This window comes from Dicentrarchus labrax, unplaced genomic scaffold (genome assembly GCF_905237075.1).
Source record: "Dicentrarchus labrax unplaced genomic scaffold, dlabrax2021, whole genome shotgun sequence".
NCBI classification, from domain to species: Eukaryota; Metazoa; Chordata; class Actinopteri; family Moronidae; genus Dicentrarchus; species Dicentrarchus labrax.
The window spans coordinates 22,956,342-22,973,319 of NW_026136707.1; the positions used below are offsets into that span (position 1 = coordinate 22,956,342).

A 16,978-nucleotide genomic window follows, 5' to 3' on the forward strand; every position below is an offset into this window, starting at 1 on the left:
TTAGTTTGATGGCCAAACATGTCAGATAATTCCAGTCTGATCAAGGCTGGAAGACCATGTGGCTGACAGTAATTATGGAATTACAGTATCTGCCTTTCATAATGAATTTTAGGAGCCATGATGTCCTGTCTACTTTTGTTTGCTTGGACTGTGATCAGATTGAGTGCATGAATAATTTGACGGCAGAAGTCAGTTTTCAGGGAATGTGAAAAGAATCCAGTGACACAGTTAGACCACTGATGAGAAAAGACCTACTAAAGTCCTGTAGGGACATCTCCAAGTGGCACTAGGCACCATATTGAAGTGAGGTATGAAGGCCAGGTCTATAAACAGCAACTCATTGTTTTTTTATGACTCAGTAATAGTGGCCGTTTTCCACCCATTGACCACCTGTCCCATATACAGCCCTGCTTAGTTGTTTCCATGCCTACAAAGAGTATGTATCTCCACTCAACCTCAGTTTTTTTTTTTTTTTTTTACCTGCCCATATTTAACTTAAGAATGAAAACGGGCTGTGAAGTGTGAAGGCAAAACTACAGTGGCTGCAAAAGGCCCTATTTACAGCCAGTTATTGGTTTGTCCATTCGGTGCTACTGTAAAAATATGGCGGTTCATCATGGCGGACCCCATGGAAGGCGACCCACCGCGTCTGTAGATAAAAATTCTAAGGTAAAACATAGCGGTTCATATATTGTGTTTGATTACACACTTTTCCATTCCGGCAGATAGATCCTCCTGTATGTTACAAACCTAACCTTTAAAAAATATCCTGTCTCCCCTCTCTCTATGACGGCCTCTGAGTCCACCTTCGAGTGTATCTGATTGAGTATACCCAGCCCTTCCCTGTATTCCTGCTGTAAGAAGCTCTGATGTAATTATTTGTTTGAATTATGTCAATTTTGAGGAAGCATTTATCGCTTCTATAAAGATTTGTATCTGAAAGAGTTTATTTTATTTACTTTATATTAATATTTGTAGTCTGGGGAATAGCGATACACATAGTTCTAGTAGAAATTTACCACCGCCATTATCCTTTTGGACATTAGCTTAACATTTAAACCAGACAAATGGAAATATCCTATTTACTCACTCCCATGCTGTTATTACAGACCATGTGGGATACAGACTGTGAATGAGTGAGAAGGAGGGAGTGAGGGAGGGAGGGATGGAGTGAACGGGTGAGAGAGAGTAAGAGCTACCCGTCACGCTCTGACAGCAGCACCCACAGCTATGCCACGGTGCCTTTGCCAGCAGAGCTGCTTGTGTGCGCTGAGATAAGCCCAAGCCTCCTCTTGCCTTGGCGGTATAGGCTGGTCACGTAGCACCAGAAGGCAGCTTAGCCCCACCACAAATCCAATGGAGGGCCGCTCTTGCTTTCACTTCCTCCCACACAGTCTTTCTCTGTCTCGTCCTCACTCTCTGTCTTCCTGTCTTCCTCAAGGTCTCTGGCTTTTCCCTTCCCCTGTGTCTCCGTTGCTGTTTGACGCCGCACGTTCACTTGAGAGATCAGTATTTATCCTTCCTAGCAACCACTGAGCAGGAGGTGGCGAGTGGTTGGAGCTCGCTGTATAATGCATTGTAGAATGAAAAAAGAGGTCAGCAGTGTGTAGCATGTAGAGCTAAAGTGACGTCAATGAATCAATAAGTAGACAGACAGTAGTTTGATTATCGATTAATCATTTCAAACAAACAAAAAAGCCAGACATTTGCTGGTTACAGCGTCTTAAATGTGTCAAATCATGCAAATTGAATATATTTTAGGTTTTAGACTTTTGGCTTTACAGTATAGGGAATTAAAAATGTTATTTTTTAGTTGCGGCCCCAGTGGCTTGTTTGTAAAATCTGTTAAATAAAATGCAGTGGTCATGTCCAGTGAAATCTACTGATTAGAACAGGGGCTTTATATATCATTGGGTTGATGTACGACAGTATTTTATCAATCCCAGATCCAGTATCAAATCTCATTATCAAATCATAGTTCTTATGGATCCCTTCTTAAAAGTAATTAGTTTCAGTTTTCAACATTGACAAGTAAATGGACTCAAACAATTAAAAAGACAGAAATTCTACCGTTTTTAATGAAAGCCTTGAATGTTCCTAACCTGTAGCTTCAAATCAATTAAAATAAAATTAAATGTTGATCAAATGTTTCTGATGTTGTTTCAGCTGTAGCCTTCTTAGACCTTAATTTTCATGAGCCATTTGCTCCAAATACTGAAGGCCCCAATGCAGATCTATGAAGTTGATATTCTTAAACTTCTGATATGATGTGATTCCACCTCGAATTGTCATGACGCAATCAGCTGTCCACAACCTTGTTGGCTTGTGACCCCTTAAAATGGAGCTCTGTCTACTTGTGATCCACTTGGGAGTTATGACACAGCCAAGCAAAAAGCTTGAAAGCAAGAAAAAGCAGCAAAGATTACAGGAACATCTAAGTAAAATGCATCAAGTTCTGTCTTTTCCTCTGACTTCTTGACACGTTATATTTTTCTTGTCACTCACGGTCATACGGTTGACTACAGACACCAGCTTGCAGACAGCACATTAATAAGACAACAGTCAAAAGTTTCATTTGAGCTTTGTTGCTCATCTGTTAATTCATGTTAATTGTCACAGCTGATATCATTTACAGCTGGTAATGTTTGTCATCTAAACCAGCAAAAGTGACACTCATCGCTGACTAAGTTAGTAGTTATAAGTGTGCTAACAATGTTTTCTACAATGTTATTTAAAAAAAAGGATAAGGACTGATAAAAGGTGCGATAAGACCTCAGAACCTAACAAATCTGGGTATTTTGCCAACAGTAAACTGGATCCAAAATGAAACAGGATGGTGGACCCCATCCCTAATATAACACGAAGAGTTAAAGGTTCCATTTCTGTAAATTGTACTCGAAAGTGCAGAGTTATAGTAAATAAAGATAGATGATGTGACAAGAGGGTGGTAGTTTGTGGTTGAAATCATATAAAACCTGCAGGTCTACCTTTGTCCTTCAACTACAGTACACTAGCAGTATAGTAACGTGGTCCACAGGTGTCTCCACACAAGGTGTCAGCTTACTTAGGAACTCTTAAATATTCAAATCAGGTCCCTCATGACATTGAGCCCAACACCCAAATGCTCATTAATGTGCAAACACGTCAAACAATGACAAAATGGTTGTGTAAGGCTGCGTTTCATTCATGCAACATGCAATGTTTGACATCTGTCATGAAGATAAAGATTATTACCGTAGGTCTCTATTTCAGAACATGCTGTGGTCAGTGTCCGTGCCATTTTTAGCTCTTTATTTACACCAAGTTTAAATAATGGGACAGACCATCATACCAGCATGTGTCCAAATTATTTCTCGAAAAATATGAGTTCTATAAGCAAGAAAAACAAACTCCAAGTATTCACAACAATACAAGCACATGAGCTTGGTCCCCCACACACTCAGTATTCTCTGCACACACGGGGGTTAGGGCAGATTGGGTAATATTGTACAAGAACCTCCACCGTTAATCCTGTGAAAGTGGTGCTGCCCACAGGGTACCATAGTCTACACTGTGTGTTGATAAGAAAAGCCTGACAACAATGTGCCTCCAGGGCTGCATTCACACTAAACAGCACCAGAGGCAGCCAAATCACACTGTTCTTGCAAACCTTAATTGGGATATCTGATAGATCTGGATTTTGTCTGTCGGTAAACAAAAAGCAGTGATTTGTTTTGTTCAGGTGCCTCTTGTGTAGCACACGCTGCAGGTCTGATGGAGTTGCATCACGGTGTGCATCATACAGACAGGAGTGTCCTAGTTGTCTGTGTTTAGATGTGTCCTCATACACAGCTCACTTTAATATCCACAAATAAGAGGCAGGTGGACAGACATGCACTTACACACACGCACGCATACACGCACTCCACAGCAACCTGGGAGGGCTCAGGAACCATTTCCACAAAGGTTAATAATATGCTTTAGTCATCCCCAGATAGCAATGGAGCACTTTGACACTAACTTGGTTACAGGCAGAGAATGTCACCTCTGTTTTTCCAGGTTTTGACTTTTTACTCTGCGCCTATTATTCTCCGAGCTCCCGCCACGTTCTTATCCAGACCAGACTAACTGCTCTGCTGAATTAATCACCGCTCTCAGTGGTGCTGTCCAGAACTTTCCTCTTTTTTTTTTTCTCACAGCTGCAAATAATGGGAGATAAAAGGCGATGCAAATAAAAGCAGCACGACTCTAAAGCAGTGTTTTTTACCGAAGATGGGTAGCCTTACGAAGCCTGAGAGAGGCCTGCTGATTAATTTATGCTGGCCTTGTTTCTATTTGTCCCCCCAGAGAGAATGAAAAAGCACATGCTACTCTCTGATTCCATCAATCGCAAGCTAACCAGGTTGCATCCGAAGGCAGATTCTTGACTGAATTAAGGTGAACATCCGCTCAGGCCAAATTTTCAGGAGTGGAAGTTTATATTGCAACTCAATGTCAAAATAGAAGGAGTTGCCCCTCATGCGCTTTACAATCTTGAGAGAAATACAGCCAGGTAGCTGCTGGTAAATAACAGCAGAGGTCAAGATTTGTGTTGTGTATGGACTTATTCATGCAAGACACACACAGGTAGGATAACAGAATCACTTATCCTCGGGCCGTCTCAATGTCACGAAGATCAGTATGATGTCAGCCCTGCTACAAATGTCCTTTAGATATTTGTCTGACATTTGTCATTTCTAAATGTCCCTGGAGACATGTAGTCCTTAAATCAATTCAGTGCTTTAAAGCTGCTCCTGTGCGCTCCATGTTTTTAAAAGGGAATAATATTACATGGACTTCACGAGCGCTTTACAGTCCCATGTTTCAAGGGTACTAAATGCAGATTTCCATCCATAGCACACTATGCTGTCATATGTAAGAGTAGATCTAAATCTCTACACTGACTCACAGCTTGGCCAGAAGGCCACAGAGATTTGTTGCTACCAAGGCCACTGGTTCTTTTTTTAACTTTGGACAGCAACAAAAACATTAACTTTTTCTTCCGTGGTGCAAGAAAGCAACGTAAAAGAAAGAGGCTCGCTGCTGAATTTACTGCAGTGCTACTGTAAAAGATCTGAGGGTCGGATTTATTGGCCTGCCGGTGTAATTACGTTGACCGGGAGTCTCTTGGTGGCCCTCTTCTCGTTGGGCTCAATTTATAAATGCCACAGAGCTAGTAATCCCACTGTTTCCCCACTTAGTTTGGAAAGGGCTCTAGCCATCCTCTGGCTAGGATTGATTACATATAGCTCAAATGAAGAGTAAGCAGTTTTCTACTGTCGAACGCCAGCACCGGCCCCTGCTATTGATTCATTTTACAGCATGAGAGGAAATAAGATCTGCCACTTCACAAAACTGTTCATATTTGTTTCCCTTTTACTCATGAATTTATGGGCTCCTATTATTTAAAAACAACTCTATCTTGCCTTTATCTAATGTACATGTGTTGGTGCTGAGGCGGGCCGAGCTAAAAACAGAAGAAACCCTGTTTATGTAATGTCAGCCAGTGCGAAGCAGTATTTCTTCTCACAAGTGAGTAAATTAGTCAATGCCTCTAAGGAGCAGATAAACCATTACACAGTTATGGATGATATTTACATAACAGTTAATTGAATTTATAGAAGCATGGAGTGTCCGTGGGAACTGATTAGTTGCAGTAGTGTAGATTTGAAATGCAACCCTCTGCTTAGGTGTCACAAGTTGTGTCAATGTGGATACTTAATAATATTTATTATCAAAACAAACCTAACTGTTGCTCCATCTGCAGTTGGTGTGACATTGCTAACGGTGATTGGAAAATGTAAGTTCAGCAACACTGATGACACCCAACAACCCAAAGTACCTGCGATGAGTAATGGAAACTGCTGCAGACTGAACTATTATTCAGACTGTTCATTGTTCAAATCTTAACTCTAGGTCATCTTAGTAGATTTTTCCATGACTTTCAACCATACCAACCATTTCCCAGGGTCTTCCTCTGGGGATAGCGTTTGGTAATTTTTAGGAAGTCCATGACATGAATTTGAAAGGTCAAGGTCCACTTACTATTGTACATCTGCTGAGGAAGACGGTGAAATGCAGTTTAAAGTTTTTTTTGACAGTATTTGTGGTCTGCGTTTTTTCTTCCAATAGTCATTCAGTGTATTTACATTTAGTAATTATCTTACCATATAGTAGTAGTAGTTCATTGCTGGTGACGGGGTCCGCTATTCCCGCATGGGATTGCCTACCTACCTACAAGATGAGAATCTCACAGAAAATGATGCAGCATCTAATCCAGTCTTACTATTTTTAATTTCAGCTCATTGTGTTTTTGTTACCTTATAATGAGCTGTTTTTATCTACAGAGGAAGCAGGTCCTCTTCCACAGAGGTCAGTTGGTTGCAATCTACAATCTCACTGCTAGATGCCACTAAATCATATACACTGGTCCTTTAAGTTACAGGCAATGGAAACCAAACATTTGCTGCTGCTTCACATTAAAACCATTGAGCTGGTGAAACACAGGCTTTTATTGTGAAACGGTCTCAGGAAAGAGTTATTCATCATCAAGGTTAGTGCCGACTGGGATCATTCAATCAAAAAAGACTAATGGAACAAGAAGGACAATTTTTTTTTTCACTTGTCAGAACTGTTAAAGAGAGGTAAAATTTTTCTAAACATATAAAACACAAAGGTTAAAAGGTTCAGTCAGAATGCAGTTTTAAAATTTGAGCAAAGAAAACCTTAATTAAATAGTTCATAAAAAGGGTCATGAAAATATGAGTCTTGATAAAAGATAAAAAATAAAAAATAAACGTATTATTCCAAGGGTCTTCATTTACATACAGAGCAATCACTGTAAGTGCTTTTGGGTTTAGTTTTGTATTCCCCCTTTTTCCTTGTAGGTTTTACCTAATCAGGGGATATGGTGACAACATATGGCAATCCAAGGGATCCAAGCCAAAGAGGCTGGAGGTTTCTTCAAACAGGTCTTAGATATTACTCATTCACATCCACCTTGACCCCCCCAACCCCCACCCCCATCATCCTCAAGCCCCTCATTAGAATGTGGAGGACTTTGCATTGTACATGCTCCAGGGCCACGTTTGCTATGCGCTGGTTTATCCAAGAGGAAGAATAGCTGGGGGACAGGATTTAGCCGTCCAGTGCACTACGCTGTCTTCTCCTCATGGGTCATTGCTCTGGACATTCACTGGATGGCAGGGCTCTAGAAAACTGTCACAAAGACGCAAAGCAGCAGAAACTACATACATCAGGTTTGAATGCCTCCATCTTCTTTCCACTCTGGCTGCACAAAATGTTACTGGAGTTCCAGCTGTGTGGAGTACACACAGTTCTTAAAGGACAAACTTGTTATGAAAACAGGCTTTAAAAATGGCTCTTGTCATTGGAAAATTCAATATGGTTCAATTAAATTCCACTGGCTTATTTAGAATAAGAATGTTGTCTTTGTTTTGCTTTTGCACTTTGTAATTATTATTATACTGCATTTTTGTAGTGACCCAAAACATCAAACAAACAAGATGACAACGCATTAATCATAATTGTGCAGTATACAGATGCTGGGTCATGGCAGCGTGGCATCAGCGCTTCGACGGTTATGCAAAGCCTCAGGTATGATATCAATCTTCTGGTCAGACATGGAAAAGTACAGGCTGTGGGCATTAATCTGCCTCCTTAACATCATTAACACATGTCGTCTGACAAAACAGAATACACATTCATATCCTGCCCTAAGTGCTGGGACTTTCAGTAACAGCCATTCAAACAGCCAAGTCAGTCATGATATAAATATGTTGAATATTGTTACATAATACTAATCTTACTGTTGATTATACCTTTCTTAATATTTTTACTGTGATATGAAAAACATGAATTTAAGTAATTGTCTGTTTAGGATACATTTTATTGTTTATCTTAAAATGACATTTGGAGAAATCTGCTTGTTTTCTTTTTGTCTATACGTTAACTACAGAGCTAGTCGTAACCAAGCAGCAACCTCCGCGGCTGACCAATGGAGCCATCATTAAAGTAACATGAACTGCAGTTCCTCGATTGGCCACTTGAGGCTGGCTACAGAAATGAGTCATCTCCATAAAGCCTCATATTAAAATGCCCAAATTTACAGCAAAACTAAAAATACAGCCTGATTTAAAAAAAACAAAAAACAAAAAAAAAACGTTACAGTAGGTGGCGTAGTTTTAAAGGTGCTGTTAGTTGTATTTTTGAACTTTGTAGGATAGCAAGGTAGCTGTTTCTGTACCAGTCTTTATGCTAGGCTAACCACATCCATACTCTAGCTCCACATTTAACATAAACTCGGAAAGACAGAGAATAAGTGTATTCCCGAAAAAAACTTTTTAGCTTGCACCTCTGTTTGCTTTCTCACTTCCCGTCGCTCTGTCTGTCCTTAAAGGACTTTATTGACTCTAACTCTGTATATGAAAACAAATGTTCTTACAAAGAAAAAAAACTGCCACTTTGAAAAGTGTCCAAGTTATTGGAAAGGTACAATTGCATCAAAGTCAGTAAAGAAGATCCTGCACTCAGCTCTTGCTCAGCATCATCCCAGCTATCCCTTGTGTAATAAAAGACTGTAATAATGCTTATTCTGTGAGATTGGAAGAGAATCAGACATTGTGTTATTTCTCAGCACCACATAATTGTATTGATTCATCTTTTGTTTGAAAAGACTGAAACAAAATGAGCAGAAGATATAATGTGTGATGGAAAGAAAAAAATGTTTTGGCAATCATTTTTAGCTACATTATAACGTGTGTAAATACATTGGCGCCATATTTGACTTAAGTGTGTTTCATTAACAGAGTCTTGTTAATGAGTCCCTCTTTGCACAGTTAATTACATCTTCATTGGGTCCTAATTCATTCATATTCACTTCTATGGACGCTAAAAGGTTGCATCCATTTAACTACACTAACGTCTCGCATCTCGAATGATGCAATATGTCCCCGGCTCGTAATTTAACCAACAAATTATTCATCTACAGCATCTCCTGGGGGGAGAGATTCATTATCCAATTTAGCATACTCGTGGAACGGGCGATATCAGGTGATAAATGAAGAGTGTCCAGGGTGAGGACAGTTTTACAGCAGATAGAGAGCGTGTAGAACCTTTTGCCATCTTTGTCGGATTTAAGATGTCCATTTGGCTCTAATTTCCTCCTGTCCCATAGTGCATTGCTGTATCTGTTCACAGTGTGATTCTAATGCCCGTCGAGGTGAAGAGGCTTATGTAGAACAATCTTTGTGCTTCTGTGCTTCTGTTGTCGCTGAGTGATTCATGAGAGCCTTTTTAGGGTAATGATGAAATATGTGACTGTGTCTGCGTTAAAAGGAATCAATTAACTCCTTCCGAAGAGTTCAACACAGATAATAAAGTGGACAGTGACATAACCGAGCATTTGTTTTGTTTATTTGCCTGACGATGCCTCCGTCTCGTAGCCCCTCTGTATCCGTCAGGTTTATCGTGGGCTCAACCTTTAGCGCAAGGCTGGGCTTTATTATTTTAATAAATCGCCCTGTATGAAGAGAGCACTGGTGCGTGTCTGATGCATGTCCTTTCCTCTTCCCTTCCTCCCTCACCCTCTCTTTTTTTTCTCGTCCACCACAGTCGCATTTTTTTTTCTCCCACCTTCCTTTCTTTCCCTCTTCTTCTGTTCCTGAAATTAACAGCACACTTGTTAGGGAATAAGGTGCATTCATAAATGAGGAAGAGGTAAGTGAAAAGATTGAAGGAGGAGGCCCTGCGCTCAGCAGATGGATGTGTTCTTCCTGCTAAGCCAGTGGTCATCAGTCGTCAGGGCCACCCAGCCTCCCGGGGCCGCCTCAGACAGCGCAGACATCCACAGAGGATAGATGACCGTGAGCGGGGGCAGTGGAAGTGGCGGTGAAAGATAGCCCATTCTTACGCCACCGGTCATCGATCACAACTAGCCACCCCTGTAGAAGTGTCCTGAGAGAAACCCAGGCAATAACAGTGGGTTGAATTGTTGCGGCGGCGGGTCACTGTCAGACTGGATAGCAACAACACCTCAGCCATCACCTCCTTGTTTTCTGTCTCTTGCAGAGTCTTATCATGAAGGCATTCAGCTAGAATACAGCGGCCTATTTCCACATTCTGACATCATGCATTAACTGAGTGTGGAGACTTTTTCATCCAGCTCATTTGGTCTTTATTCTACATTCACTTTACATACAGCTCTTAGCAGAGCAACAAAAGATCCACTTCGGGATGATTTATTTGGCTACTTTGGTCACAAATCTGACTTAAAGTGAGGAAAAACTCTTGTCCAGGATTGGGAAAAACCCAGATGCATAAAAGAGCACAATTGACTGTGACAAGCGGCTTATCTCCTAAAATTAGGACAGTGTCTCAGATGTGATTATGTTTCTTTGCTTGGATTTTTTTCTCATGTCAGGATAATGTTGTGCTAGATGTGTCAGTACTGTTGTGAGCTAGTTTCAACCATGGGTAGCAAAGAAACACCTTTTTGGTAGCTGCAGGGCATGATGGGATGGGAGGCTGGTTTGGAAGTAAATGGTTACCTTTACTTCCTCGCTCATTTTCTACATGTAACTGTATGTCTCCATAATGGCTTAATTAAAGGCCAAGTCGAGGGAGTTATGCAGTTGTTATGGAGATGGTTTGATGACATTTCTGTCATGTAACCTTCCTTTCTGTTTGTGTTGGTCTGGACCTTTAACTGGAGCTCACATACGCTGCAAGATAGGAGATGTTGAAGGCTCAGATATGCACAGTGTGAAAATGATGATGAAAAATGATAAACAATGTTTACGTGCGACTTGTGTAACCACAGTGTTGAGTAATTAAACAGTGCTGCTTCATCCAGATGATCTGGTGATTCAGCTTGGCATTGTCACAGTCTTAACAGGCGCCACACAACATTTGATTCATGTTTCCCTCTCATGAATATTTGGGTCCTGTTGCCAGAGTGAAAAACATGTTCATCTGTTGTAGCGTTGACAGCTTTTTGAGAGACAAAGCTTCACTTCCCCAATGAAAACGCCTCAGAGAGGGAGGGATTTTCTGACAAGGGCTGTTAAACACCTGTGATTGCAGCCATTGTGTGGGTGCCTAAGCTCGATTCCTCCAGCAGCTAACTGTCTTTATTGGTCGTCATCTTGTTTGCGCGTCTTGTACAGGCTGCGGGATAATGGAGCAGAACGCTCGTGAAACACAGGACAGTGCTTGCTGTATGTTCTGTGTTTACACTCCAGCTCAAGACGTCTTCCAGAAAATGCCACCTGAGGTCCGTCACTTCTAGAAAATATCTCAAGCCACCTTTTTTGCCATACATACCTCAACGAGCCCCCCCACTTCCAATAACCACACACTGTAAGGCTTGTTTGTGTTTGCCAGCAGGTGCATTTGTGTCGCCTGAGTGAACTCTCTGCTGCATTTATGTCATAGTGATTTCCACTGTAAACAGGAAATGTCTGGGAGCAGATTGTTATTGTGTGAAAATGTGTGTACAGTATGGTTGTGTTTGTGTGTGCACATGCTAATTACAGCCATTCCAGTGCACATATGCTGGTGTTCACACCAGCGTGCTGCAGCTCTGCTTACGTAACCATGCTTGTGTATTCCGTCCGTCCGTTGACAGTGGAAAAGCGGCAGCTCCCCAGTGGCTGTCGTGTTTGTTGTTCCGTAATGAAAGCGTTCCTCTTCTCAGGATTAGGCTACAGCCTACCTGGTTCTCAATAGGAAACTGCTGAGATTAACACTCGCTCCCCAGCGCCCCGCTCTCAGACGATGACAAAGCCTCACACACAAGACCCTCTCAGGGCTTTTGCTGGCAGCTGCTGACTCCAGGAGGTTTTTATATGGCTTCTTGTACCACTTTAAAGTCATTAAAAAGAATGATTCCCTCACTAGTACATTACCACACTCTCAAATTGCAGATCTGATCATGTTAGAACATTAATAATAAGAAAGGTAGTGTTATAAATGTACATGCACTGTAAACATAGGCACACATTAAAGAAATATTCATAGGAAGACTTTATAATAACCACAAACAAACCGGGTCATTTACAAAAATTTGGAAGGACATAACACCATAATAGATCTCAGTGAACTAATTGGCTTAAGAGTCTCTTTAATCACCTATAAAATACAGAAAACAGACAATACATCAAACATGCTAGCTTATGTAGACCAAAGTAACTCATATAATTTCCATGCAATGAGGCTCATGTTGTTGGATGAGCACATAGGGAATTCTTTCATTTTCCCTCTTTGGTCACACTAAACCTTAATTAGAGAGTGGAGGCGTTCTCAGAGAAAATTGGCCCTTATAACTAGATTCAGCTTTATTGTTTGGTCTGCACTGCTAGAGAGTATATCCCTCAACCTATGAGGTTGAAACGCAGACTGGAGGAAGCTAGTCAGCCTCCCTCTCAGGATGTTATGGATGATTTGATGAGCGCTCTGGGCAGCTGTACAGCAACACAGTATATCACGCAGCTACAAGGCCCTGTGGGGGTGGCACTGGGCCAGTCTGAGACCTGTCTAAATACACTGTCCAAGTGCCAAGTGTACCAGCATGGGCCTGCGCAAGGTCATAGAGGAACAGAGGGCCAGATAAAATCCCCTGACAGCAAGTCCGTCAACAGTCTTGTGTGTGGGTGTCAGAGTTGTTGACAAAAGTCATTAAAATGGTAGTTAAAATGAACTGATAATAAAAATAGTCATTAGTTTCAGCCCTATTAAAGAGCGTTCTAAGAGAGTTCTATTAAAGTTTGGGATACACCAGACAATGGCAGACTTGAGTTTTATCCTTGTGAATAGCAAGTTTTTGAAGACGTTTTTTTGCAAAGGATTTGATTGCTTTGATATTAATTACTGCTTGTGGATATTAAGGGAGGACGCTTTTGTTCATGAATTGCGATATTAATATGCTTTTCTCAATATGCGACAAAGTTACAAGACGCTTTGAGCTATTACATTTGTATTCAACTTGAATTTAAATCTTTGACAATTCATTAAACTATCACAGTTTAATTTTGAGGTATTACACAGTTATGAACAAGTGCTCACTTTTAATATATTCTGGATGGTATATTAACATTTATTATCAACACTTGTAGGTTTGTGTTTTATTACATAAGAATACACCTTTTTATTAAGTGTTATTAAGGGAGAACCTTATAAGGCCCATACTGAACAAAGCATATCAAGCTCATAATTCATGTACAACAGCTTCCATCCTTACTATCAATAAGCAGTAACTGAGGGAAAACTTGTAGTTGTTGAATATGGTCATGCAGAATAAAGCGTAAATAAGTGCTTTTTAATGACTAATAATGAGTCAGTATGCTTCTGTACTCAGTCAATGGTGAATATATGTGTGCCATTTAATATAAAGTGGCACTGTGTTTCTTCATTGTGATTGCTGCTGCTGTTCACCTGTTCACTGAGGGACACTAAAGCATGCACTACCCAATGCAACCAGCAGATGGAGCACATTCAGTATTGAATATGGTCCTGACACAGTCTCAAATCACACTGGTTCACTGTACTCAATTATAACAGCTGTTTCAGCCTCAGCCCACCTACTACAGATGCCAGGAGAGAAACACAGGCACTTCCCTGTCAGACTTACAGCTTGAAAAGGAACACTTCCCTTTTTCTGATCACTCTCCATTTCTGATGTGAATCAGTGAGCAAATGTAAACCAGGGCCCCATTTTGAACACTTCTCTAATTCTGAAACATTACAGGATTTCTTTACACTCCTGACTCCCTGTTTCGCCACAGCTCTGCCCTTAAATGAATAATGCATCACAGTCTTCCCAGTTCACTACCGGAGTCTGCTGCCCAATTATTACACCCTGTTCTGGCCTGGTGGTTTTCCACTTTTCCACATTCATTCACGCGCCGCAAATGCCATCTCCTTCTATCCCTCACTAGACGAGCAGACACTTATATGTCACAGGTCTCACTATGCCCCCTTGAGTCGCATATAGGCGCAGAAGTGTACTTTGGCACCGAATGTGAAAGTCTCAATTTATTAGAATGTTATTATGGTGGGAGTTAGATGGATGTCATTCTCCTGGGTGCCATAAAGCCACGCACTTAATGGCTATGAAATATCCTAGCAACAGTCTGGAAATTGGTGTGGGTTGAGCAGGGTTTCATTTTTATGCATGTATTTATTAATGTATTTATTTGTAATGATTTATTTTTAAAGTTCATTTTTCACACCCATGATCTGAATTATAATAACCTTTAGAAGTCTGCCTCCAATCAGCGCTGAATCTGCTTCTTATTATTCATTACAAATTAAATGTAGTCGGCCTGTAGAAATATCTTTATAAGAGAAGGTAGAATATAGCTCCTAAGTGTAAAATCTAATTTGCCATAAACATCCAAAAAATGAAATTGCTTAGGGAAAATGTTGCCTTCCAAACACTTAATAATTATTGTGTATATTTAGAAATGAAAAAAAATCTCTGATTCTCTGATTTAAGCTGAGATCTTCAGCAAAATAAGCAGTAGAGGTATTTTATTTACAGTATTTGCAATGAACAGCCATCTGTAAATATAGGCCTGTAGGGCAGTAGGCTGCTGTTAAAGGAGCCAATCCTTTACCAAACTGCGTTGCACAGTTACCACGGGGGAAAAAAAAAAAAAAAAAAAGTTGCCACTTGTTGACGCATTTCACATATTTCCTGTTTCGGAATGTGCAGAGTGTCAGAGGCTTTTTCACGCCACGGGTTTGAGCTCGTTACGTTTTGCCAACACCGCGTTTCGCGCAATGACAGCGGGCGTTGAAATACTTTTGATAGTTTTTGTTTGTAGCTAACCTAGCTAGGTCCCGCAGCGGTGGCGTTATGGACTTCATATTTTCTGTTACGGGCAGCAGCGCGAGAGTCGTTAGGGACGTGTTCTCTCAGAGACTGTGGCCTGGACCCGGACCGGGACAGGGACAGGAGACTGTCCAAATTCAACCACAGCCTGCCGGGACAACAGACGACAGTAACACCGCGCACTCCAAAACAGGTTAGTCTAACATACAGCTCCGTTAGCTTTATACTTTGGAATAGACGTCAGCTTCCAAGAGAAACCAAAAGTCCAACGCAAGCGGTCCTGCAGAGCGATGGGCCAAACTCCCTTTAAAAATCGTTCAGTTTAACGTGTCCTTGTTCCTTGGATACTTTTCTTACCTGGTAAGACAAAGGTTAAAATCTAGAAATAAGCAATACGTGTCACCCTTAAATTCGGCTCTGTTCTATTCATTAATTTTCGCTTATTCAAAAGTTATTTCAACTTTAGTTGTAGTAGTAGTAGTTATTTCCACCGCTCCCTGTCACTGAAATACGACGTGTTCAGTTGAACAGCGTGGCATACAAAAGTTGAGTTGACAACATTTTTTAAATCTTGTGATTTCACACGAATTTTTAGACATCGATTTGCATATCACACCATACGAGTTTGTACTTGACTTTTAACGAAGTTTGCAACTCTCAAACCTATGTCTGCCAATCACCAGACCCCATTATTTTATCATGTTTATCATATATTTCATATATGTGGGCATGCATTAGGTTGTGGATGGGGGTCCAAATACATTATGCAACTGGCACACAATTTTAAGTAAGACTTCCTGGACAGTGTATTCATAGGACTGAAGGTCCCTATGCTTTTGTAATTTCCTTTTTCTGCACTAATGTTAACTCGTAACAAATCAGTTCATGTCCTCAGTGGTTGCACTCTGCCTGTCCAGTTATGTTGCGAGGACACACTGAGGCATTCCAAATATTTCAGATCAGCAGGCAGTGCATGTTTAAATCGTCCAGCCAGTGAGTGAACAAGTATGTCCTCAAGGCTTTTCACATCAGGGAGTTTCTGCATGTTAATGAAGATTGGATTTTCCCCCCCTCTTTTCTGCTTTGCCTCTTACACATAATTTATTATGAGACCCATCACTGCCTTCTCTGACTTTGAATTAAAAGCAGAGAAATGCTGCGCTATTGAAATGAAAAGCAGAAGCCGGTCTGAGCTCTTGGCCACACGAGCCGTCGCAGTATCACACAGAATGCTTTGCGCTATTGGTTGTTCTGAAAACAGAGAAAGTTGCGGTGTGAGGGCACACTCTCAACCCCGCTCTGGTTTATTGTACAGGGGTTTGCAGCTCATGCAGAGTCATCAGGCTCCAGAGTTCGGTGGCAGGCAGGTTAATTGTTCGATCTAATTAGGACAAAGATTAATCAGATGCATGCTCTGCTGCTCTTGAAAACGCCACGGAAGGCATGCAGGTTCATTAGCAGTCCCTGTGCCTCTCTCTTCCAGCAGCAGAGTGGACCGCGGGGGCGGCTTGTGTCTTCAGGCTACTGCCCCACACAGGGGGAAAGAATGAGCCTAACTAGACGTGGAGTCAGGTGGTGGAAGTGAGAAGATGATGTTAGAGATGAGGATGGGCACGGAGGCAGCTGGTGAACCATGGGTGGGCATTGCACTGTCTGACAAGTTGAACACTGAATGGCAGGCCCAGTCACTCAGTCCACACTAACCCCTCGGAAACCTGTGTGATCGTCACTCCACAGGAGAGAAAATGCCGTATGAGGAATGGGGCGGCACTTTGTGAGTTCATATTACTTGGGGCAGAGGCATTTAAGTGGCCAGTAAGGTGAGGGTTTGTTGCTCACTTTTTGAATAAAAGTGTATATTGTTAGTAATGTTTTTGCCAGAGAAAATGAAAGAGGCCATTTACGTCCGACATCTAAGACTTGACCTGAGACAGGGCAAGTGATCAACCCCATCATGACCAAAGTTCTACATTTTACAAGTCACATGATGGCACCTTTGCCATCTCCATCTGCTGAATTAAGACTGTGAAAAGTGGCTTGGGGCTGCAGTTAATGATTATTTCCATTATTGATTAGTCTGCCAGTTATTTTCTCCATCACTCAATG

General features: G+C 41.3%; 1 protein-coding gene across 6 annotated transcripts in view; it reads left to right on the forward strand.

Moving 5' to 3' along the window:
* The window catches only part of oxr1a (oxidation resistance 1a), a 155,541-nt gene that overhangs the window by 77,234 nt on the left and 61,329 nt on the right, over nucleotides 1-16,978 (forward strand). For 2 of the 6 annotated variants that reach the window (XM_051405439.1, XM_051405442.1), the window contains exon 1: nucleotides 14,729-15,065. The exons of the other annotated variants lie outside the window; for them this stretch is intronic. In XM_051405439.1, the coding sequence (XP_051261399.1) occupies nucleotides 14,897-15,065 (169 nt within the window). In that variant the 5' untranslated portion in view covers nucleotides 14,729-14,896. Of the gene's footprint in view, nucleotides 1-14,728; nucleotides 15,066-16,978 lie in introns of those variants that run through there. 6 annotated transcript variants of the gene reach the window in all.